Source organism: Ictidomys tridecemlineatus, chromosome 4 (genome assembly GCF_052094955.1).
Source record: "Ictidomys tridecemlineatus isolate mIctTri1 chromosome 4, mIctTri1.hap1, whole genome shotgun sequence".
Classification (NCBI taxonomy): domain Eukaryota; kingdom Metazoa; phylum Chordata; class Mammalia; order Rodentia; family Sciuridae; genus Ictidomys; species Ictidomys tridecemlineatus.
In genome coordinates, this window is record NC_135480.1 from 70,663,839 (window position 1) to 70,690,157 (window position 26,319).

At 34.2% G+C, this 26,319-nt stretch overlaps 2 protein-coding genes across 4 annotated transcripts in view; one reads left to right on the top strand and one right to left on the bottom strand.

Annotated features, from left to right (window-relative positions):
* Ankrd42 (ankyrin repeat domain 42) overlaps window positions 1–26,319 on the top strand; it is a 94,344-nt gene that overhangs the window by 58,813 nt on the left and 9,212 nt on the right. Inside the window, exon 13 of the mRNA XM_078044942.1 lies at window positions 2,733–2,812. Within this exon, the coding sequence (XP_077901068.1) occupies window positions 2,733–2,812 (80 nt within the window). The remainder of the gene's footprint in view (window positions 1–2,732; window positions 2,813–26,319) is intronic.
* On the bottom strand, window positions 8,400–25,869 carry Ccdc90b (coiled-coil domain containing 90B). Of its 3 annotated transcripts, XM_005323259.5 has the most exons (9): window positions 25,351–25,863; window positions 21,119–21,238; window positions 19,915–20,018; window positions 16,332–16,433; window positions 15,754–15,795; window positions 15,599–15,670; window positions 15,455–15,508; window positions 13,905–14,019; window positions 8,400–8,967 (listed from the first exon to the last, which is right to left on the bottom strand). In XM_005323259.5, the coding sequence occupies exons 1-9, from the start codon at window positions 25,448–25,450 to the stop codon at window positions 8,906–8,908; spliced, it is 771 nt and encodes a 256-aa protein (XP_005323316.1). In that variant the 5' UTR covers window positions 25,451–25,863; the 3' UTR covers window positions 8,400–8,905. The 3 variants fall into 3 exon arrangements, with proteins under 3 accessions (XP_005323316.1, XP_040140961.1, XP_040140960.1); XM_040285027.2 differs by lacking the exon at window positions 19,915–20,018 and having other exon boundaries at window positions 25,341–25,869; XM_040285026.2 differs by lacking the exon at window positions 19,915–20,018 and having other exon boundaries at window positions 25,351–25,867.

Consider the following 26,319-nt stretch of genomic DNA (forward strand, 5'->3'; position numbering starts at 1 on the left):
TAGCAGTATTGTTTGTATTATTTTCTCCCTTTCTTGTGTCTTTTTCTCTTTTTTCCTTCCTATGCAGCTAAGAATTGGAAGAGTTTATTTTGGAGTCTGACTAAATCTTTCTCCCACTACTTTCTTATGATTGCATAAAGTTGTATCTTTAAATCTCTCCCAAGAATATGTAGTAGTATAATTTTTACTCAGAGAAGTTCTTAGGAGTTACTTAGGATAGTTTGACATATTTTTAAAAATTTTTAAAAAATTTTTTTATACCTTTATTTTATTTATTTATTTTTATGTGGTGCTGAGGATTGATCCCAGGGCCTCGGATGTGCTAGATGAGTTCTCTACCGCTAAGCCATAACCCCAGCCCTAAAAACTAGTTTTTTAAATTAACTGTTTTTATAGTGCTTTCTTAGATATTATCTCAGCTTCTCTGTATCAACACTGAGGAGGTAGATTCCATTTTATGTTATGTATGAGGAAGCTAAGTATCTTGTTAGAGCGTATAGCTAGTGTGAAGCAGGAACAAACTCAGAATCTCTGCCTTCAGATTATACTTCTCTAATCTTTCTGTGTAAGTGATTATCAAACTCATATTTTAGTACTATGTCCCCATCAGGACTCTTCAACTATTTCTCATTGCCAGTAGCACATTTCCACTTGAAATTTTTGATGGCACCTAATTTAAAAAAAATGTCTAGAACCAAACTCAACATAAAGACCAGATTCCCCTCTATGTTCAAATTCATGGCATCACCATTTTCTCAATTACTGTCTTTGAGTCTTGGAATTTTTTTTTTCTTTTTTGGTGGTACTGGGAATTGAACCTGGAGCACTCTACTAATGGACTATATCCCCAACCCTTTATATATGTGTGTGTATATATGTATACGTGTATGAAAAAAAAATATTTTTTTCCAACTTCCTAAGAAATTGGGAATGCAGTTGTGCATCACAGTGCCCTGCTCAGTCTTAGATTCTTAGTCATGACTAACTTTGTTTTCTCCAGCCCATAGAAAGTGGGCCATCCCACAGATAGGAACATATGCTCTATTTTTCTTGCTGATCTTGTAGGTGTCTGTGAAGGTGTCTGTGTCTGTCTGAACTATTATTCTGTGTAGACACAGAAATTATCAGCTTGATTTTCTTGTCACTCTCCTACCCTGAATGAATGAATGAATGAATCTTCAGTTTGTCATTTATTCTTAAACTATCTTAACAGCCTTATTTCTGTCTGTTTTCCTACATGTATCCTGTCTTTTCTGACCTTACCCTACTCTTTCCCAACACCAAGCCTTTGTTCATTTTGTTCTTAGGCCTGAAGGCTCCCTATCAACTCTGCCTCTTAAATATCCCCAGGAATCATTGCTTTTGTTACCTTTTTCCTAATGCCCATGACCACATATGATCTCTCCTTTCACCAAGCACTTTGTATTGCTCTGAGGGCATCTCATTTATATTACAGTTTGATTGGGTACTTAGTTTATCCACAGTACTAAAAATTTAAGTTTCATAAGGTTATCTGATTCATCTCTATAATATTTCAGTCATCATCAACTTAGGTATTGAGTACTTGTATGCTGGGCTTTGTGTCAAGACATTCTAATTTCAACCTAACAGCCCAGCCTCAAGTTCATCCTGTCCACATTACTTGCTGCTGCCATTATAAACTCCACACCCTCACTTTCTTATGGTGCTTGTTAAGAACATGTATTTTGACAATTTCATCTTTAGAAACTTGGATGATAGCAAGTTTGCAACTGAGAGATGAGGAGGGAACACAGAGAAATGACTGTTTTTCCAGGTGGTGTTGGAAGATAGCTTCCAGGTTCATACACTACTATATATGAATAAAGCTAACTGAGCTCATTAGCAAAAGTATCAGAAGGAACACCTTCAGGAATTAATTCTAGCCATGGGCTTTCCCCATGGACATGTGCCTTGTCCTGTTCCTGGAGCTTCTTTATTCAGATTCTGTCCTAACTAGGTACACAGTATTTTTTTAATTTATTTTTTAGTTGGTCACAATATTTTTATGTGGTGCTGAGGATCGAACCCAGGGCCTCGAATGAGCTAGGCGAGCGCTCTACCGCTGAGCCACAACCTCAGCCCCCACAGCATTTTTTTTTACTTGGAGAATTACTCAAAAATGACTAAGAGCTAGTGAACATCTGCAGTGTTTCCAGCCTTATCCCTTGTTCCTTTCCATAACATTTTGTTGATTTTTCTGATAGGTCATGAGAATTACCAAGATGATAAGAAATTTTCCAGAACAGTGGGAGTGGGGCAAAGTGGAAAATGAGTCAAGGGCAGTAAAGAGGTGCTGTACAAACATAAAAGGGAAGAAAGGAGTCAGCAAATATAAATCCTAGCCCTGTGGGCCTTGCAAAAAAATCCAGAGGATGACATAGTGACCCTTTCTGCATTTCAGTTAGCAGTGTATTATGACATGTTAGTCTAAGATACAAGAATGAAAAACAAGGCATTCTCTTTGAGGGATATTTTAGGTAGAGATAGGACTGAATGATTTTTCAAGGTGCCTTCCAGCCTTAAGATTTAGCATAATATGAAGCACTGGTACTTCAGATTTGGGATCTTATTTACAAAAATCTTAAAAGAAATTTAATCAGAGTTGAAAATACTTAGCATGATTAATTTTTTTTCTTTTGAACAGACAATGTAGAAAGATGAAAATATGTGCTAGAATGAAAAGTCTCATTTCTTTTTTCTTTTGTTGATAGGAAGATGACTCATGTGAGTCCAGCAAAGAGAAGAGGCGAGTGAAAAAAAAGGTGCCTTCTGCGGGAGTGTTTGTAAGAAGGTACTAACTAGTCTGTGAAAAAACTTTAAATAAACTTGCTGGATTTTCTCTTTAAGAAATCAGTATAAATATAAATCTATAGCAACTCTTCTCAGAATTGTTCTGATATGCTACTATCCCATTTCTGAAGGTGGAAATATTTTATCATAGTGATTTAAAAAAATTTTTTTTGTAGTGGTACATAGACAGAATGCCTTTATTTTTAAAAATTTATTCTAATTTGCTACATATGACAGCAGAATGCATTATAATTCATATTAAACATATAGAGCTCAATTTTTCATATCTCTGGTTGTACACAAAGTATTTTGTTTATTTTTATGTGGTGCTAAGGATCAAACCTAGTGCCTCATGCATGCTAAGCAAGCGCTCTGCCACTAAGCTATAGCCCCAGCCCTATCATAGGGATTTTTAAAATTATATTGATTTACTTGTACACTCCCTCCCAAAATTAATTTTTATATACCTACTTAAGGAAGTCAAAAGTTATGAGCAATTAAATTTGTAAAATATAAATTGTCCAGTCTAATAATTAAAGGAAATCTAGTTCTAGATATTAAATTTATTAAAAATTTTGTTATGACTCCATAATAGGATTGTATTTCTTTCACTTTCTAAAGTACCATTTACAGCTGCTGTTGTGTTTATTTATTTGGTATGGGAACTGAACCCAGGGGTGCTTAACCACTGAGCCACATCCCCAGCCTCTTTTGTTTTTTATTTTGAGATAAGGTCTCACTAAATTGCTGAGGCTGCTTTGAATTTGTAATCCTTCTGCCTCAGGCCCCCAAATTTTGCTGGGATTACAGGTACATGCACCATGCCTGGTGCGCATATGGTTTTAACATTTTTCTGTTTTTCAAATGATACAACTAATTTTACAATAGCAACCAAATATTTCACTTGGCAAAGTTTTATGCAAACTGAAAGTTTGCTATTATTAAAAAAGCATAGTATGTGTTGCTAAGAATACCCATTTAAATAACCTGCTTCAGAATTCAACCTTTGTATGTCTTGCAAGCTTTAGAAGGAGTATAGTTAACAAGCAGCCTGGACAGGATAAGAAATACATGGTTTTATTATTTTTCTTCCCTTTACGCCCCACTTCAAATTAAGATTAGTTGTTCCTTGCTGACTTAAAAAAATGTATGATATATAGTTAGGTTCTGATTTAGTTTCCATATTTTACCTGCCCTTTCTTTCCCTTTTTTCCTTTCATGAACTAGCAAAGAATAGTTCCCCCATGAACTATCTTGGGGGCTCTGTCTAGATCTTATCTTTTTCTGAATATCTGATCACTAGCTTTAGGCTTCATTGGCAGTAGCATTCTCAACCACAATATACCAGCTTGTCCATTCTTGGAATCCTTACGTATACTTTTCATGGATGCTAAAGGACAATTTAATCTAGTTTCATGAGGACTAGTTTGCCTTCATAAGAGTACACTGGATTGCTAAGACCAGTTCAGGCTGGTTAATGGTGTTAAAATAGATCAGCTTGAGCTGGGAATGTAGCATAGTGGTAAGGGGCATGCTTAACATGTGTGAGGCCTTGGGTTTGGTCCCTAGCACCACAAAAAAGAAGGAAAAAAGACTGAGCTCTTTTCTTGATACTCCTTATATTCACTATTGTTAAGTTTCTCTGTGGTTTCCAATGGACTTTGAAACTACAATAATATGAAGTATATATATTTTATAGACAGATTAAGTGGTTGTACCTAGGATCACATATTGCAGAGCTGTGGTTCTAACCTTAACAGCGAAAGTTCAGTCCTCATTCTCATTTACTACTTCTGGAATTCCAAATGCAACATTCCTCTCATCTTCTGGGATTATACAGATTTATTTTCCCCCTCTAATTATTGACTCTTGAGTTAATCCCAACCATGGAAATTGTTTTATTTGCTTCTGTTTTTTTCAAGTCTATGTCTTTCTTATCAGTGAGGTAGGAAATACCAGAAGAACATTGTAATAGAAGCATGTACCTGTGGTAGAGGTTTCCTGGTTGTCCCCAACATCTATTCTTCTCTCTTCTATAGTTATAGTATCTCCTGGGGTTTCTTGCTGCTCAGGATAAGAACTAACTTCTTAGGTTCCCTAGCATCGAATCAGATGGAAGTTGTTACCAATAGGATGTGAACAAACATAGTATGTTATACCTTAGGGTCATGCCCCTAAAAGGGAAAGGATTTTCCACCTCCTGCCCATTTCTTCTAAAATGTAGATGTGGTGGTGAGTCACTGGACATTATAAAAATGAGTAAGATGAGGAGGAGTCAGGACCCTGACACCATGGAGCTGACACATTAGCCCTTAGGATTCTTACACTGGACTGTGAGAGAGAAGTATGCCTGTTTCCTGTAGAAGCAGAACAGAATGTATATTCTCTATAGGGTGTTTCCAAATAAGAATAGGGATGAACTGAGCTTCTACAGCCTGTTTCTCCTACCAAATTTACAACTGGATAAGTTACTTTAATTCCTTAGAGCAGAGTGGAGGAGGGGTTAGAGTGATGACAATGTTATGATGTTCTTTATGTGCTATTCCTTCTCATGGAGGAAGGAAGTCTTCCATCTGGTTACAATTTAAAATATATTATTGTTTAATATAACTTATTGTTTAATCTCCATTAAGATTATTAAGTTCTATGAGAATTAAACATGTTTACCGCTATGTACACAGGGAGCTCAGGCTCTTTGGCACATCACAGGTTGTCATAAGGATTAAGTGAATGAAATGTACTGTAGTTTATTACAGTGTACTTTAGCCTAGATGGTCTTTATTAATGTAATAGAAATATGTTAAGAACTTGTAGATAAGAGATTTTGGAGATAATGAATCAGAATGTAATAGGATAATGTTAAGATACAGAGTTTTGTTTTGAAAACAACTCAGCAGTTAGATCTTTGAAGAAAATCCTTTGATTCTCACTCACTGGACCATGTGCATGTGTCTCTTTATTTTTCCTATCTAAAAAAAAAAAAAAAGGCAGGTTTCAAACTATCACTATTTGCTGATGACATGATTCTATACTTCGAGGATCCAAAAAATTCCACCAAAAACTTCGAGATTTAATAAATGAATTCAGCAAAGCAGCAGGATATAAAATCAATACCCATAAATCAAATGCATTTCAACACATCACTGATGAATCCTCTGAAAGAGAAATTAGGAAAACCACCCCATTCACAATAGCCTCAAAAAACAAAAAAAAAATAAGCAAACAAACAAACAAACAAAAAACAAAACCTGGGAATCAATTTAACAAAAGAGGTGAAAGACCTCTACAAAGAAAACTACAGAACAACGAAGAAAAGAAATTGAAGAAGATCTTAGAAGATGGAAAGATCTCCTATGCTCTGTATAGGCAGAATTAATGTTGTCAAAATGGCCTTACTACCCAAAGAGCTACATAGATTCAATGTGATACCAATTAAAATCCCAATGTCATACCTCACAGAAATAGAAAAAGCAATCATGAAATTCACTTGGAAAAATTAGAGACCCAGAATAGCCAAAGCAATCCTTATGAAAAAGAGTGAAGCAGGAGGCATCACAATACCAGACCTTAAACTAAACTACAGAGCCACAGGAACAAAAATGGCATGGTATTGGCACCAAATCAGACAGGTAGACCAGTGGTATAGACTAGAAGACACAGAGACAAACCCACATAAATACAGTTATCTTATACTAGACAGAGGTGCCCAAACACACATTGGAGAAAAGATAGCCTCTTCAACAAATGGTGCTGGGAAAACTGGAAATCCATATGTAGCAAAATGAAATTAAACCCCTATCTATCTCTCACCACGCACAAAACTCAACTCAAAGTGAATCAAGGACCTAGGAATTAGACCAGACACCCTAAACCTAATAGAAGAAAAAGTAGGTCCAGATCTTCATCATGTTTGATTAGGCCCTAACTTCCTAAACAAGACTCCTAAAGCGTAAGAAATAAAATTAAGAATCAATAAATGGGATGGATTCAAACTAAAAAGCTTCTTCTCAACAAAAGAAACAATCAGTGAGGTAAAAAGAGAGACTATAGTATGGGAGCAAATTTTTACCACACACATTAGAGCATTAATATCTAGGATATATAAAGAACTCAAAAAACTTAGCACCAAAAACCCAAACTACCCGATCAATAAATAGGCTAAGTAATGGATACTTATCAGAAGAAGATATATAATCAATCAACAAATATATGAAAAAATGTTCAAATCTCTAGCAATTAGAGAAATGCAAATCAAAACTACTCTAAGATTTCATCTCACCCCAGTCTGAGTGGTAGTTATCAAGAATACAAGAAACAATAAGTGCTGGTGAGGATGTGAGGGAAAAGTCACATTAATACATTGCTGGTGGGAATGCAAATTGGTGCAACTAATCTGGAAAGTAGTATGGAGATTCCTTAAAAAAATTGGAATGGAATCGCCATCCAGCTATCCCACTCCTCAGTTTACGCCCAAAGGACTTAAAATCAGCATCCTATAGTGACGCAGCGACATCAATGTTCATAGCCAAATAGTGAACCCAACCTGGATGGCCATAGATGAATGGCCATAGATGAATGGATAAAGAAACTGTGATATATATTCACAGTGGAATATTACTCAGCATTAAAAGAGAATAAAATTATGGTACTTGCAGGTAAATGGGTGGAGTTAGAGAATACCATGCTAAGCAAAGTAAGCCAATTCCCCAAACTAAAGGCTGAATGTTTTCTCTGATAAGTGGATGCTAATCTGTAATGGTTGGGGGGACACAGGATGAGTGGAGGAACTTTGGGCTGGACAAAGGGGAGGGGAGGGGAGGGGGTATAGGCATAGGAAAGATGGTGGAATGAGATGGACATCCTTACCCTAGGTACATACATGATTGCATGAATGGGAATGGCATGACCCTACTTCGTGTACAGAGAAGTGAAAAATTGTGTTCTAATTGTGTTCTACAATGAATCAAATAGCATTCTGCTGTCATGTATAACTGCTTAGAAATAAAAAAGTTTTTTAAAAAGGTAGGGTTATTTTGAATAACTGGTTGAATGATTATGAAATTTTTAAAGCTGTTGCCAAGGAATTATGAAATATTCTGAAGTGTTTAACATTTTCTGACTGTGGCTTCTTAATGTGGATAGAACTAAAGAACTAAGATAAAAATGACAGTTTGTAATTTAAAAAAAATAACATATATATTGTCATGAGACACTAAATGAGAAAAAATATAGCGTCCCCAAAAGCAACAAAATAAAAACCTGAAACCTGGATTTCCATATAAGTTTCCTGGGAGTAGGCTTTCTATATATCAACAGATGTTTGCTGAATTTAAATGAATCATTAGGAAAAGTTTTGTCTTATAAGTTTAAGATGGGTTGATTTGAATTGTTTTAAATTGAAAATCAAGGATAAACCCTGGTTTTTATATGAAAAATGTAAAAAAGTAAGTGTAATGATCAGAATAACTTCATAGATTTTTATACTAGTGGTTAGATACTGGAGCACGGATTTTAAAAATTATTGTTTACTTTTATTATAAAAAGAAAATAATCTCCTGTTATATAGTGAGACACTTTCAAAACCAAGCTACTTTCTTTTTTTTATTTGTTTTAATTAGTTACACATGACAGTACAATGATCTTGACATATCATACATTTGAATCATATTTTCTTATAATAAACTTTTATTTTATATAAAAATTTAACTACAGTACTTATCAGGAGAGTTAGGTCCAGTAAGCATGTAGGCTAAGGCATAGTTTTCAAATTTGCAGCACATACCAACAAAATTCTATTTGATTTACAAAATTCTTGAAGCAAATACAAGAAAATTTTAGTTCAGTTTCTATGAACTATCAAAAGGATGAGGACAAAATGCCCTTCGATTGCAAATAAATCAGGGTTTGGATGATAGCTTTTCAAACAAATAAAATACAGACACATAAAATAAAGATAAAATACTTAAAATACTTCTCTTTAGTCCATGCATACTTTGAATAATGTTGTTGTAAATTTTCTGTAGCAACTGAAAATGTTCAAAGAAACTCCCGGTGTAGTATTCTACGAAGTCAATAGCAGCCAACAGTAGGATAGTTAGTAATACTTCCAGAATCTATAAAATCCCAATGCTATTGCAAGACAAGTGAACACTGAGGCTGTAAAAAAAAAAGAAAGAAAAAAGAAACTATATTACAAGTCAAGTATTCATTATTATTTTGCAGTGATTAACAGAATAATGTTATTTTCAATTTAGATGAAGAGAAAAATAAAGGAAATCAATTTTGTACCTTATGTTTTTCTTTCCTTAGAAAACTAAGATAAAGATAATAATTAATAACACAGTATTAAAGCCAGTTATTTTTATTTTTGGTAACAGGGATTGAACCCAGTGGAATTTAACCTGAGTTACATCCCCAGCCCCTTTTCACATTTTATTTAGAAACCAGGATTACAGGCATGTGCCACTGTGTCTGGCAATACATTATTTTTAGAAGCTTCCTAAATTTTAAGACAGAATAAGGATAAAAATAATTTAGAAATGTAGATGATAAGTCAGAATCTATAAACAGTATTTAAAGTCATTGACAATAGTGTTACAAATGACTAAAAAATTATAAACTATTTCATTTTACAATAAAATCATCTTTCTTATGTTAAAAATTATGTGTTTTAGGTTAATAGAAAAGGCATTAATATATCTATGGGAAAAAAAAATTGTGTGTGGTTCTGGGGAGAACCCAGGGTCTTGTACTTCCTAGGCAAGTGTTCTACCACTGAGCTACACTGCCAGTTGGAGAAGAAAATTTATATTGTCTTTTCAGTACATTTTAAAATAATTTCTCAGCTGGGCACAGTGGCCTGTAGTCCCAACTACTTAGGCTGAGCCCAAGAGTTTGGAGAATCCTAGGTAATAAAGAACCCATCTCTTTTAAAAGAAATAATTCTCTCATAATTACTAAAAACTTAAATTTTAATGAAAATCTTTAAAAAAAAAACTTCATAGAGGGCAGAAAAAGCATAAAGCTTTTTGGTTAATATACCACCTGCTTTTCCCCCTTTATTTGTGGTGCTTGTGCATGCTAGGCAAATGCTCTAACACTGAATTACATCCTCAGCCCACACACCACCTGCTCTTTATGTTACATCATTTAAAAAAAAAGTTTTAGATGTTGATGGACCTTTATTTTATTCATTTATTTAGGTAGTGCAAAATCGAACCCACTGCCTCACACATGCTAGGCAAGTGCTATACCACTGAGTCACAACCCCAGCTCCATATTACATCATTCTAAGAGAAAATGTTTCAGCCCCCTTTAAGAAGTTAAGGGGGGGGGCTGGGGATGTGGCTCAAGCGATAGCGCACTTGCCTGGCATGCGTGCGGCCCGGGTTCGATCCTCAGCACCACATACAAACAAAGATATTGTGTCCGCCAAAAACTAAAAAATAAATATTAAAATTCTCTTTCTCTCTCTCTCTCACTCTATCTTTAAAAAAAAAAAAAAAAAAAGAAGTTAAGGGGGCTAGGTATGTGGGTCAGGGGTAGGGCTCTTGCCTAGCCTGCACAAGGACCTGGGTTTGAACCTAGCACCTTAAAAAAAAAAAAAAAAAAGTGGTCAAATTTGAGTGAGGCTTTTAAGGATTCTCTAATCTCCAGTTTGTTTAAAAGGCCATGAAAGCATCTTTAAATGGAGAATCTGAGATAAAGGACAAACTTTTATGACTAAAGACACAAGAAATTAGCTATATATAATAAAGCTATTTTAATTATAATGTATAAATCTAATTTACACTATCCCACTTAATTGTGCTATTTAATGTAACTTAGTTAATGATAAGGTCAGTTCCTTATTTTTAAGAAATGAAATTAGGCCTAAGATACGTAGGGAATCTGGACATTTGAGAAGAAAGAATAACATTAAGAATATATTAGGCTGGGGCTGTAGTTCAATGGTAGAGCACTTGCCTAGCACATGTGAGGCCCTGGGTTCAATCCTCAGCACCACATAAATAAATAAATAGGATAAAGGTATTGTGGTAAAAAAAAGAATATCTTGTCTTCTGCAATTAATTATAATTCCAATGTGATCCTGCTACTATTTACCATGTGTCAGGTAGTGTGCTAAGTGATTCCATTACCTTATTTAGATATAATTAAAATCCTATGAGATTAGTGGTATTATCCCTGTTGTTTAGAGGGGGCAACAAGCCCGAAGCTATATGACCAGAAAATGGTGAAGCCAGGATTCAAGAATAGGTATACCTGACTCCAGAACTTTGTTTTTTGAAAACCATTCTGTTAGCCTTATTTGTACTGTGACATTTGTAATTTTTTTTTTTTAAAAAGCTGTTTTGTAGTTGTATATGGACAGAATGCCTTTCTTTATTTTTATGTGGGGCTAAGGATCAAATCCAGTGCTTCACATGTGATAGGCAAGGGCTCTGCTACTGAGCTACAGCCCCAACCCTGAAATATTTTTTTTTTTTTGAGCCACATGTGGCTATTTAGGTGATTTTTATTTTTTGCTAATTTAAGAGCTGATGAATTTATTGTGAGGAGGAAAGTATTTCATTTCTTTGTTAGAATACAGAAGTGTTTCCAAATTTAGTGTCTCTTTTTTTCTTGTTCCTATTATTTTGGCTTTTATTTCTTCTTGTTGTCACTACTAATAATCATGAAGACATCCCAAATTATTTTTAAGTTTGCTGTTTATCTTCTATGGACTGTCTAGCAGTGAACTTACATATATGTAAAATGCTTAAATAAGCCATGTGCCTGGTAAATTTCCCACAAATGTTAGCTTTTTATTACTATTTATCTGCTCAGAACAGAATATTCTACAGTAACACAGATTAAACAGAACTACCATTACTTTACAGCTGTTGCTTCCTCGGCAACAGTGATCTGGGCCAAAAGGAACTGCAACTCCAAGAGGGGGCTCTTCAGACTATTTCCTGGGATTTTTTTGTATTGGTTGGTGAGAGTAGAATGACATCAATGTAGGAGCTACTGGTGGTAATGTTTCCAACTCATAAAGTTAGTGTGGAGAAAATGAGGACATTCAGAGACAGAATACAGAGTAAATTCTGTTTCTAGTTGTCCTTGTTAGGATATGCTTGACTTTTCAAAATTTAATAATAAGCCAAAACAAGTTAAAGTTGGATATATAATATTTAAAATTAAAAGATTACTGACTGATGTAAGCTGGGATACCGATTAACCAAAGTGATTAAGACACATTGATATCTTCTTCAAGGGAAATGCAAGATCTTTAATGCTGGGACTCTGACAACTGAACTAGGAGTTTTTATTCCCCCTTTATGACTGAATTTAATATGTGAATCTCAGATAAACTGGCAATTATCTCAGGTATTCTAGAACCAACAGATCCACTCATGACATTATTATCCCACTTGTTCAAAGTACGGGATTTTAGCTTCTTAAAAGGCTTACCATTAACAATACTAGTAAGTAGTACATATTTATAGATGGATAAGGACGGAGAAAAATGCCTTAGTATTGTTGGCTTTAAACCCTAAGTAAAAAACAGAAGGGAGGATGACTAACTTGTTAATTTTTTTTTTTGTTATTGCCAACTAAGTCTATTCAATTCTGCTTTGTATATCTTCACTTCTGAATGAAAGCTTTTTGGAGCTCATTACCATCTTATGTTATTTTAAACTAAGATTATAGGTAAACACTCTGTAGGAAGCTGAGTCCACCTCAACACATTCCTAAACTTTGTTACTTTGTGATCAATTTTGAAAGAGGGAATGAACAGTCCAAACTGGGCTGTTTTAGAATTTTCCTGGGTATTACAACTGAATGTCTTTAGGTCCAGAGATGTTTTAGTAGAGTTTGTTTTAGTTGTTATGTTTCAGCCTTAGAATTCTTTCTTCAAATGAATCTTAAGCAGAAACCCAATGTTTTAAAGAGATAAAAGTTGAATAATTTTAATTGCATATCCATGCATCAGCTAGAGCTCAGGCTCATTCTTCACTTCTCCTAACATCCCAACACCAGTGGTGGCCACTGAGGAAACTGCTGATAGTATAAATCAGGATTTTATTCTGTATAGAAATTCACTAATACAAAGTTTTAAAATATTATCTTTTTGACCCCAAATTTTAAATGGGCATGACAACTTATTACATAGGAACACTAACATAAGTATACAAAGATGGGTATATGTATGTGTATTTATTCAAACATACATATATATGGTTATTCAGTGGAATACTATTCCTAATAATGGGAGGAAAATGCCTGTTAATAAAGTATTGGGTAAATTATAGCATTTTTATATTATGCTTTCTAATAAAAAGACATCTAAGTATGTACTGAAGTTCAAAAATAATTAAGACATTTGATTACCTTTTAAAAAGTTGTAGAGTTGACTGTCATATATAATGTAGTTTTTTTTAAAGGTATATGTTATATTTATATACAGAAGAACAGATACATGCTACTAATAGTAGATTTGAAAGGCTTTCGCTGCTTTTGAATTCTATAAACGATGTATAATTTAAAAAATATTACTTTTTATAAAAAGAAAAAGGACAAATATCACTTGACTAGTGTATTCTTCATAATTCATTAGGGCTATATAATTGTTATGTCAGATAGTAATTAAGGAACTTAGTACATGACAAATAATCTAATTTGGGGGTAGTATCTGTGCTCAGGCAATTGAATGAAGAAGTTAGTTTCAACCCTCCATTACCCTTTGCTTGGTATGGTTTTTAATGGCCTGTATCTACTTTAGTGTTCTTTTTATCTAACCCCACTCAAATCCTTAAGGAAGACTATAAACAATAAAAGAAAATTTTCATTGTATCCTTGTATCATTTTGTCCTTGGGTTTATATATTTCTTTGCTACCCATGTGCTTTTTCCTCTCAGTAAGTTGCACAGAGTTGCCTGGTGAGTTGTATCTTGGGACTGAAGCCTTCTTCAAGCATTACAGGGGACTAAGCACTAAAAGCATCATTATAGCTTCTCCTTTTCTTCTGTTACCTATATGGTTACCTTGAGAGGTAGGAACTAACAGGACCAAAAATTGAATGACAGTATTCCTTTCATTGACAGTCTTACCTGCAAGATAACGAATTGTCTCCAGTTTATTAGACTCCATCAGTGTTTTTAAGGAAGCAATTTCAGTGTCAATTTTATTACTGGTTTCTGAAATAACACTTTTGGTTTGAGTATCCTGTAGTAAGCAAGAATAAGAAAGACAACTAAATTTTGTTCCTCTGTAGAAATATTTATGTGCTAATTTTGCATTATAAATATTTTCACTGGGGAAATACAGTAAAAGCATAGTGGTATTAAAAAAAATTCAACAGACACAAAGGAACAAACCACATTACCCCAATTTTCACACTGGAAATAATTTCTTAGAATTATCACATGCTGGGCATATTCTACTAAAAACCTCACATAAGACACTTGAGACATAAATATATAAGATGATAAATGGAAAAGCGAAAATTTTAATACTAGAACTATCACTTTATTGTGTAAAGTGCTTAGGATGGTATGGTTAAAATTTTAGATATTATCTGCAAAAGGAAAAAAATCCCAATATGTAATATGAATTGACACCAATATAAAAGGAACTAGCAGAAATATCTAATGGTGAATATATAATATATAGGAGCCAGAACTCAGAAATCAGTTGTGAAACAATTTGCTTAATTCCTTATCTACTTTCTCTGGCCAAGAAGTAAGAGAATAGGATTCTTGAAGACATATGTGGCCTTCCCGTCTATTAAAATTTGAGCATAGTAATGTCTTTTCTATATTAGAAAGCCAAATGACTTATAAGTTTTTTAAAAAATTTTGTTCTAATTAGTTATACATGACAGTAGAACACACTTTGACACATCATACATATATGGAGTATAATTTATCATTCTTCTGGTTGTACATGATATAGAATCACACTGGTCATGTAGTCATGTATGTACATAGGGCAATAATGTCACATGACTTTTAAGAAAAAGACTAGGCTGGGTCAGAAAGCTGGGGTTTACTCAAGTCACAGAATTTAAATGATGATTAAATTTAAGGATTATTGAGAAGGTAAGGTAAGCAGTAGTTTTAAATATAGGGTTTAGAATCCAGGTTCTTATCCCAGCTCCACCAGTCATTAACTCTGTGATCTTAACTTGTCTCATTTTCCAAACTGGTAAAATGGGAATAATAATACCCACTTTCCACAGGCTGATACAAAAATTAAGTAAATTAATAGAAGTAAAGCATGCAAAATAGTATCTGGTAAGAAATATTTGCAATAAATATTTTTTTAACAAATTTTTAAGGTAAGTATTTATTTAAACCTAGGCACTTAAATACCAATAGTGAACAGTGAATCTTTGTCTTTTAAGACACAGTTACTGTCTCTGCAAAAATAGTTTAGGTAAAAAAAAGTGTGCTATGCAAAAATCTTGATTCTTAGTGTAATGTCAGAGCTCATGTATAACCACTTATTTGGGGGCAGCGTCCCACAAAGTGCTGGCTAACTATAGTAGCTATGAGGAAATCATGGATTTTACAGGGCTAGCTTTATAAAGTCTAAACTTATAAACTGATACATATAAAGAAATGTATGAAAGAGAAAGTTCTACATACTACTCCCTTACCTTTCTGGTAAATTCTGTGGTTGTTTCCATAAGTTGCTTTTCTTGATCTGTAAACTAAAGGATATGAAGCAGCAGGAGATTAAAAGACTAAAAAGAATTAAAAAGGAATAAGTAACCAAGAAGCTACATTTACAAGCTCATTACCATATCTGTTACCCTGCTCCTTTCCAGGTTGATGTCCAATTTATTATCTGCTCTGATTCTACTGGTTTCATTCTTTAAAGAAAGAAAATATTTTAAAAATTATATTGTAATCAAATTTATTGGTCTGATACTAAAATGGGAAAAATTTCACTTACCATTAGTTGTTGTTTAACTTGGTCTAATTCAATTTTCATTTTCTAGGTAAGAAAGATCATAAACAATTAGCATGAAACCAAAAACCCATATTGATTCAAAAAAAAAACCATCTGAGACTCTAGATTAGCAAAATTTGAATATCTTTCTATATACACTCATACATACATACATATATATTTATATAAAATATAAAAATATATACACTAGTGAATAACAACAAATTTCTGATTAGGAACATACTTTTAAGTGAAAAGACAATAGAGGATCAAATAAAATGGAAAACACCATATTATTTTCAGCTTTGAGTACATTATATTATGAGCTATACAAGAAATTTTATATAGTATGTAAGCTCAAAGACTTTCTTTTATGTGAATTTTATGTACATAAAATGCAATTCTTGTTCTTTAGTATGTAAGACATTGATTTACACATAAAGATTAAGCATGATAAAACAGTGTATTTTTAATCTAAAAACTTGTTTAGTAACCACATAAAGTTATTTGGTCTTATTCACCAAGTAACATACTGAAGAGATCAGTTATTTGTATCAATAATAAATTAAAACTTATATCACCTCATTCTCAGCTCTCAGATTTGCAAATTCACTTTTCTCTAGGATGACCATATCTTTCCTGATGGAATCCAAATGAGCCATTAGCTGTTGTACTGTTATTTCCTAGAAAATAAAATAAAAATAAGCTAATGATCTAGGAATGACATTGTTTTATTCATGAATTGTTTTCATGAAATTTAGAATAAGTTAACCAAATGTTAAAAAAACAACAACATATAAACCTACAGAGATTCAAGAAGAAAAATGCATTTCCCAGTGTATAAAATTAATGTTTAGGTCTAAACATTCTAAAAAGAATTCCAATAAATTGCTTACTTAGCCTCTAGAAGTTCCTCACCAAATGATTTATTTTGTTTTTTGAACACATAGAAAGGGTTTTATTACCTTTTGTTACTTTTTATTTGTGGGATTTTTTTTACCATTGGAAAATGGTAAAAGGTATTGAATAAAATTCAATGTCAGGGACTATAACAAAATACATAGATATTTGTTTAAAATAATTATTCTTTATTGGCACAACTTTAATTTTGTTCGGCACTTCCAAGAATATACAAAAGAAAAGGTGGCTCCTATCCAATATACTTATAAGCTTTTGCTTTGTTAAGGAGGGAAATTTTTGTAGTAATGATTTAAGGCAGCTTTACAAAAAACCATAATGGTTACCACTAATCTTAAAAAGAGGTAGCTTACTGACATAATTTATGCTCTTTATTAAATAAAGTTAAATCAGATAATTGTATATAACCTTTTGAAGAACCCTGTGTAATGGGTTTATCAATAAAACAAAAAAGCCCAAACAAGAACAGGATCATTAATCCCATTTTTAAAGTTACAATTTGTGATTGGGGTACTTTGTTGGGGTTGCAGTCATTTTTTGATTGGCATGAGATAGAAAGACCATTTGAAAGCTGACGACTTTTAGATAGCAGAGGCTGTAACATTTTCAGATATAGCTCAGTGTTCAAAGGGTCTGGAATGCACATATCTCCAAAAACAACTTTCAGATGAGACACTCTCATAAAGCAGAGTTTAAAAGTGTGAATTGTGGAGTTGGGCTCTCTGAGTTTGAACTCAAATTCTGTCATTTTCTTTGAGATTCTGGGCAACTTATTGAACTTCTTTCATCTCCTCATTGGTAAATGGAAATAACAATACTCACACCTTACAGAGTTTTTTATTTTTAAGATTAAGTAAATACTGTATATAAAATACTTTAAATAGTTCTTGGCCTACGGTTAGTATCCAGTAATTGTTAGCTATATATTATTAATGGCATAGTGATCTAATGGCTGAAGTAGAATACTCTGACTCCAATATTTTTATGTTGAGGATGTCTTGACTTAAATTTGAATCCTACACAATATAAATGTTTCAACTGTGTTCAACAAATATCTGATTCCTATGCCTTCCCTAACCCTCATATATTATTGGGAATGGGGTTTATTTTCTTTTACTCATTTCTGCTTGAAGTATTTATGAAAATTACCTGAGAGGTCATTACAGATGTGTCCTCTAGGGGCTTTCACACCTGTTAACCCAATATCATTATAAAAGAGTTCTATGACATTAAATATAATGCATTTTTATTATTGCAAATACATATGGAAGAAATCTAATTACAGATTTCTTATAGAGTTTGAGCCTGAGAATAAGGGATTGTACAGTAGCTGCTTTTTACTTCATTCTTTCTTTACATACAGCTGTGACTCATACAGCACAGTGTCTATCTTCCAGAACTTTAAATAGACCAGGTATGGTGGTGCACATGTGTAATCCCAGTGGCTCAGGAGGCTGAGGCAGGAGGATTGCGAGTTCAAAGCTAGCCTCAGTAACCTAGTTAGACCCTAAGCAACTTAATGACATCCTGTCTCAAAAAATATAAAGGGCTGGGGATGTCGCTCAGTGGTTAAGCACCCCTGAGTCCCATCCCCAGTATCAAAAAAAACAACAAAAAAAGAACCCCTGCCATTTAAATGGAAAGATATTATTCATTATTAAGTGGTCAAACTTATTAGAAGTATGATCTTTATAACTTTTGTGAAGTCATCAGAGGTTGAACAGAGTTAGTGATCTGAAGTAATCAAGTAGTTAGCTTGTTTGCTTGAACTTAGCTCTATGCTTCATGACATCAGATTTGTGCCTTATTATATGCTAAAGGTCAACAATGATGTTAAGTTCAAGAATGGAATGGGATTTTAACTTAACACACTAGAAATTTGAAAAAAGCCAAAGTTTAATAGTAATATTCCTATACATAATCCTATATTTTATATGTAATATTAAATGGTCTTGGAAGCATGATGATTCTTCAAATTAGTTTTAATTCCCTGCTTATATTATAGGCAAGTTTAAGAACTTAAGAGTAAATTACTTTTTATTTAAAATGTCAGTAGCTCCTTCTGACTCTGTTATGGATGCAATAATTGTTGGCTTTTTCTTTAGTGGATTTACTAGTCTGCTATGAACATGAAAAATTAAGCTAAAATGATGCAAATACAAATTTAAAGGATATGAATGTTTTAGTTTCAATGTCTAATTAATTGGAGATTATAGTAAAAATCTTTGTTTTAAAATATTTTTTCAGCTGTAGATGGACACAATGTCTTTATTTTTATTTATTTATTTTTATGTGGTGCTGAGGATAGAACCCAGTGCCTCATGCATGTGAGGTAAGCACTCTTATCACTAAGCTACAATCCCAGCCCATAGTAAAAATCTTTAATAGATTCTAATATTATGTAAAAAAATCCTATATTTGTGTGTGTATGTTTTGAAATATTTATCTGAGGGAAGAAGTCTAAATTTGAAAAACTAAAATTAAAAAATAAAAGTATCAGAAGAAAATGGACTTTTTTTTTTTTTTTTTTTTTGGGTAGTAGAGATTAAACACTGGGGTATTTGGCCACTGAGCCACATCCTCAGCCCTTTAAAAAAAAATTTTTTTTTTTCACTTTGAGACAGGGTCTCACTAAGTTGCTTCACTTAATTGCTGAGGCTGGCCCTGAACTTGTGATCCTCCTGCCTAAACCTCCTAAACTGCTAGGGTTACAGGCATGTGTCATCATACCTAGCAGAAAACAGATTCTTAAACAGTTTTACTGTGCTCCTTACATCTTAAGTTTTTCGTAAATAATTGACTTTAAGAATTTGTATATCCAGACTTCTTAGCCAAGCAATTTATGAAGTCTTTCCCAGCCATGTTAGTTTAATCCTTTCTAGCTTTCGTCTCTGAACTACAATATATATAAGACAGGGGTAAAATGTATCATATAGTAAAGAAAGGTTAGCTCTTCTGTGATAGGCTTTCCAGGGGAAAAACTTTCAATAACAATCTGCTACCATCTCATGATTCAAATAATTACCTCACACAGGGGAAGATATGACAAAATTCCTTCTTTGTATTATGCCATAATCTTGTTAGGACTATTCTAACTTTTCAGTCTGTCCTATATACTGACTTTACTAAAGATCTTTCTTCCCTTCCCTTCAATTCTTTCTCTTCCCTCTCTTCCTTTTCTTTCTTCCTTCGTTCCTTGAAAAAAATCATCTATGAAACGGTCGGTGATAAAAATGAATATAGTACCTGTTGAGCTTGAGTGACCATCTCTTTATAGATAGTATCCAGGCTGACATTTGATAAAGTGGTTAATACTGATACAATTGTTTCTGCTTGTGCTTTGTCAAAACCTGTAGGCAGCAAATAAGTATGTCTTTTTAAATGTACACATCTTTATCAGAACAGACCACTAGAATAACTTTCCTCAATATTTAAGATTGTTTTATTTAAAAAAATGGTTATAATTAAAAACTTGATAATGCTAAATTACTCTCTAAAAGTACTTTATAATTTTACTATTCTAAATGCCTCCCACATCCTTTAGCAACTTTAGAATATTATTGGTTTTTGTTTTTGAGCATATAATTGGCATAAAAATGGTATTGCATTATTTTAGTTTGTACTTAATTCTGTATGTCCTTGGTTAGTAATGAGGTTAAGCACCTTTAATATATTTTTGGTTATTTTTTAAAAAATTGTTTTTTTGTAGTTGTATATGGACACAACTATTCTATTTAATAAGTAAGATATAATAAATGACTAGCCATTGGATGAAATATATTAGATTTCCTTAGTGAAATTCCATATAGATTAAAAGCTGAACATAAGAATTCCTAGGAATCAATAAGAACAAGTAAAAGCAATTAGAGGAAAATGGGCAAAATATAAATATATAAGCAGCACACAAAAAGATATAACCAGGGCTGGGGCTGCAGCTCAGTGGCGGAGCACTTGCCTAGTATATCTGAGGCACTTCCTTTCCCTCATGTGAAATGCCTTATCATGTGCTACATTCATATCCATGTTACTTTGAATACTATTTTGTTCTATTAATCAATTTCTCTATTCTTGTGATATCACATGTTAACTTGCCACTTTTATATTTGGTAATATTTGTGCTTGTTTGACTTTTTGTGATCCTTGCATATTTGTATTTCCATTTAGATTGTATTATCAGCCTCTAGTTTTTTTCTTTTTCACTTAATTGGAATAATTTTGCACCAAATTTTTACACAGTCCTTTTTTATTAATATATCTTTAGTATTTACCATATCAGTAAATATTCTTCAAGCAATACCATTTTTAATGACTGTAAAATATTCTATTGTGTGAAATGTTGTAACTTCTTAAATAGTTACTCTTAATTCCTCATAATAGCAATAGTCTTACCTAGAAATGATTCATAAATGCTATTAAGTTTCTTCCTTCAAGAGGTATTCCTGTATCTTACCGTGAGTTTCCAAGTCCTGAACCAATGCATGGGTATCAAAAGTTAATTTCCTTTGTTCTAAAGGAGTTATGTCCACTGGCCTTCTGTCATATCCTTCCTTGGTTGTGGTGGTCAAGAAATCTGAAAAAGAGAAGATAATTTTTTTCCTCCTTTTAATGGCAGATAGAGGTATCATACTTTGGCTTCTAAACCATTTTCCCCACATATTTAAATACAGTTCTAACTCTTCTATTTAGGAGTTTTGTAACCTCACACAAGTTAATTGGACTCCTCCATGCCTTTCTTTTATCTAAGTCTATGTTATTATTCTGAACATAGCAAACATTCGATGTTTTTCTTTTAGTAATTAAAAATGTTTTTTTTCTTTTTTTATTGGTTGTTCAAAACATTACAAAGCTCTTGACATATCATATTTGATACATTAGATTCAAGTGGGTTATGAACTCCCATTTTTACCCCAAATACAGATTGCAGAATCACATCGGTTACAATTAAAAATGTTTTGTTAAGAGCTCGTCTAAAATTGTAATGATACGTATCAAATGCTTTTGAGATCATTGCCTCAACTCTTAATTACCAGAGACCAGAAACTGCCCAACTCTCTGTAGTCTTCAGAAATTTCTCAGAGCTATGGAAAATTTTTATACCGACATTCCTATTTAAAGTAGCTTTCCATATTCCCACTCTCCTATATATCCATGGTTTATTTCCTACATAGTTTTTAGCTCTAATCTAATTATTGTTTGCTGTTTGTCTCTGAACCAGAATTTAAGTCTTAACTGTGTTTTTCATTACTGTATCTTCAGCACCTAGTGCTTTGGCATCAAATCAATGAATTTGAATTAAAATCCTGAGTATTTACTGGTAGCAACACAAGCCCTAGGAAATATGTATCATTTTTGAAATAACTTGGTTTCCTGTTTCAACAAATTTCCATTTTTAGCCTAGACAAAGTATTGTCCTTTTTAATATACTGATTATGAATTTTTTAAATAAGGTCTTTGCTTTTGGGGAGAAATTTGCCCATATACAACTTATTTAATATTATTATGTATTAAGAAAATAACTGCCTGTTAGTATAACACAAGATACTATCCTAGACTGTTTATATTACTACCAAATTAAGGCAGAGTTAATTACATTTTTAGATTAAAAAACCACACCTAGGAAAGGAGAGGGGTTTGTCTATGGTCAGAGAGCCAATGACAGATTTAAGATTCAGACTTGTTTTTTTTAAAGATTATTTTTAGTTGTAGATGGCCATAATACCTTTTTTTTTAATGTAGTGCTGAGGATGGACCCAGTGCCTCATATGTGCTAGGCAAGTGCTCAACCACTGAGCCACACCTCCAGCCTCCAGATTTAGGTTCTTTTGACTTCAAAGTTCATGTACTCTCCATCACCCTATGTTGTGTCTCTTATTTATCCTAAGCCACTTAATAGGTACTTAAAAAGCACAGCTGCAACTTCAGGCACTACTTTTCTGCTATTGTACAGCAAATGTGATTCCTTTCTAGATATCTTCCTAGCCAACAAATATTTATTGAATTACAGACCATGTATTAGGAACAGGGGATAAAACAATGAACAAAACCAGGCATACCTTATGTCCTAGATTTTATAGACTAGCAGGCAGAAAACAGATGTTATTAAAACTGAACATCAATTCTAAATTCAAATGATAAAAAGAAATTCAGTAACTACTCAGAATTCTATTTAACTGAAGGGATAAGCGGAAGCAGTTGTAAAGGTGGAGCAATTTTTAAAAACCACACATATTACTATCACCACATCAGCATTCTTTTTGGAAGAGTGCCACATGGAAATGGTAAAATGATATGTGCCTTTGTGTGTCAGACATAAAAGCAGGAGAAAGAAAAATTAGTAGTTCCAATAACAATTGCATTGGGAGTAATGATTTGGTATCTTTAATTTTCTATTCCTGATTAAAAGGTCATTCTTTTATTTGGCATTTAGAGAAAAAAGTAATAATATATGATATTTTACTGTTTTTATATCTATTATTCAGTCTTTAAAATCCTCATTTTCTGGACGTGGAAAATTGAGGCTCAGAGCTAAGTGATTTGTTTCACGTCTTAGTTTTATTGATAGGCAGATTAATGCAGTTCCTCGCTTCAATAAACAAACATTGACTACCTCACTCAAACATCAGCTTCTCAAATTTGAGATAAAAAGAAGACTTTAACACTGCCAGCAAATCTTGCAGAGCACAGCTCATCTCTTGTCCCGCTATGCTTCCTTCATCTCTTTTTTCAAGGGCTCTTAATTTTACAAACATGCCTTGTGCTATTCCTTCTCCAAGACTTTGCTCAGTCCATTCAGAAAGCTTTCCTTTGCCTGCTCATCTTTGTACTTCAGAGCTCTGCAGGAAGTCTCTTCCTTATCTCACCAAACCCTAAACCTTTCATTATTTGATTCTTTCACACTTATCTTGTATGTGCATGTGTTTTACAGTAAGAAACAAAGTTTAAAGACTTACCCAGCTTTCAGAGCTACTAAATTGTACATCATGGATTGGTCTCTGGCCTATCTTGCACCAAGCTCCTGTTTTGCTGGAAAAGGCCAGACTTTACTTTGAAAAAACATGTAAAATGGTGTCTCATTATATCTAAGTCTCAAGTTTTACATTAATGTGCTTAATCACCTTAGAGCTAAAACACTTCCTTGACATGACTGATTTTTTTTTTTTTGTAAAGTACTCAAAGACAGGCATTACAGCTAATATTCTTATATGCTGATCTGCTGATCTATGTTATAATGGTTGCATCAAAATTACAAGGGTTAGTAAATTAAATAAACAAAGTTCTGGGCTCCACCCCTAGTCACTAACTCAGTAATTCCAGGATAAAAATCTATATTTAAAAAAAAAAATCTCCAGTGTTTTTATGCTGCGCTAAGTTTGGGAAGTAGTTATTAACAAGGAATATAACACTACTGGGCATAAAACTTAAGACAAATTGCATCACTTTCCTATGCCTTCACTCATTCATCTTTAAAAAGGAAATTGGACTTAATATAACTAAGGTTCTCCCTAGGGTCTTAAGTCAAAGTTTTCAAATTCCTTGATATTATTAGGGAAAGTTAAACTACTTGTACACAGCATTCAATAAATATTTGAACAGTGAAGAGGGCTATAAAAATATATTGTTGTAAGGGGAAACTTTAAATTTCTCCAAGAATATTAAGATTCAAGTGGGAGGATATGTTGAAACATTAAAAATTACTGTGCTGATGTATTTTCCAGTATGATATATACTTCAAAGTTTACTCTCTAAAAATGTTTAATTTTTAAATTTCATTTAAATATTAAGGTTATCTCTCAAAGTTTACAAAGATGAGATTTATCAGGGTTTGAAAACTGTTACCATCACAATGTGTATATATGTTCAACACCCAAACTATGTAATGGAAAACTTCCTGAATGATCCTGGCAGCTAAACAGCAAGCTTACAGATGGAGGATCAACAAGTACATTTGACTGCAACTGGTGTCATTGGTCTCAAAGGAAAAAAAAAAAAAACACAGCGTGGAGGTGGGAGAGATGTGTTTGTGTACTGTCTCAGTTCACCTAGTACAAAAGATTCAGGAGGTGCACAGAGAATGCTAATATTGGTATGAAGTGTCTACTTTGTGGATAACCTTTTTAAAGAGTCAAAAAATTGAAAAAGTTGGGGGAAAAAACCACAACACACAACCCTGTAAATATTTATCAAAGTCAGATGTTCTTCAGGACACACTGCGAACAGAAGTACCAAATAGTTCTAAACTTGTTGGTGCCAGCTTTTATTTATTTTAATGGCTACTATGTGATTGCAAAGGACTGAACATGTACGTGTGCCCGATACGTGTGCGCGGTCTACCAAAAACTTAGGTTACAGACCAACAACTGAAGAGACTTATTTCTGAACGGGTCCTAAATGAAATAAGGGTTTCCCCACACACAGATCACGTTTGCTCCAGACAGACCAACGAAATTACTGGCCTCATGTGACAGAAAAAAAGAGCTCAGAAGAGGAAGGCGGCCACTTCCCAGTACTGTCTTCCGCGTTCCAGTCCCCAGCGGTGAGCCAGGGCAGCGGGGTTGCCAGCGCCAGACGTGGCAGGAGGAAGGCGTGGCACCCTCGCCTCCGGCTAACCCCAGCAGGCGCGACCCACCGGAATCATCTCTCTAGACAGTACTCCAGGCATCGTGGCACGATACCTCAGCTCACCTCTCCGCAGGGCCGGCGAGAAACGCCCGCGGGGAGTTGAAACCCAGTGGCCCCCGCTGCCTCCAGACCGCAGGAGCCACCAAATGCAGCGACTCCTCATGTTCCAGAGACGTCCGGTAGGCCAGAAGAAGCGGAAAACCGGATGGAGCTCGCTTAGGCTTTCGGGAATAGTTCTGGTACCGCAAGAATGCTGGGAAATGTAGTTTCCGGTCTGTCACGTTCTTCGGGTATTCGAACCTGGATCCCGCGAAGGGTGTTTTTTTCCCCAGTCGCACCTACAATCCACTAGCATAGTTCAGAGGCCCTACTTTTCCCATCACTTCGTCCCAACCTATGTATGCCTTCACCGCCCTAAGAAAACGGGATCTCGGAGAACATTCTGGCACATGTTTTTTGACATCAAATATAATCCAACATGCAGTCTCCCCACATATGGGCGGCGGCCATTACGCCCTGCGGAATGGTGGCTGACCCAACTATCTAAATGCACAGCAGCTGGGGACCTGCAGTCCGCGGCCGCGATGCGTTCTGGGGAATGCGTAGCACGTAGCCCACGCCACTGTCTGGGAAGCTTGGTTGTCCCGCTCGCGGCGCGTTCTTGCTGCTCCACGTCCCGCTGCTTCGCCCTCTGTAGCACTGGAGGACCAACTGTTGTAGACCGTGTGGTTCCTCTCCTCAGGAAAACGGATTTCCTCTGCTTTTCTTGGGTGGGCATGGTTTCCATTCTTTATCCCTCCCAGACCTCAGTTACTCCGGCCTTGCTTCATATGATAAAATGCTGAAAATAATGTACAGTAACTGTGTTCGGAGGCTTTAATAAAGATCCTAAAATGGCTCACAATCTTTAGGATTTTAGCGATTAATTAGGTTACCTATGTTCAAAACTTCGCGAGGACTACTTAACAAGTACCATTCTAAGCCCTGTAGCATAATTAAAGAACAAAACTTTAATTCCGCCAGTACGTATTT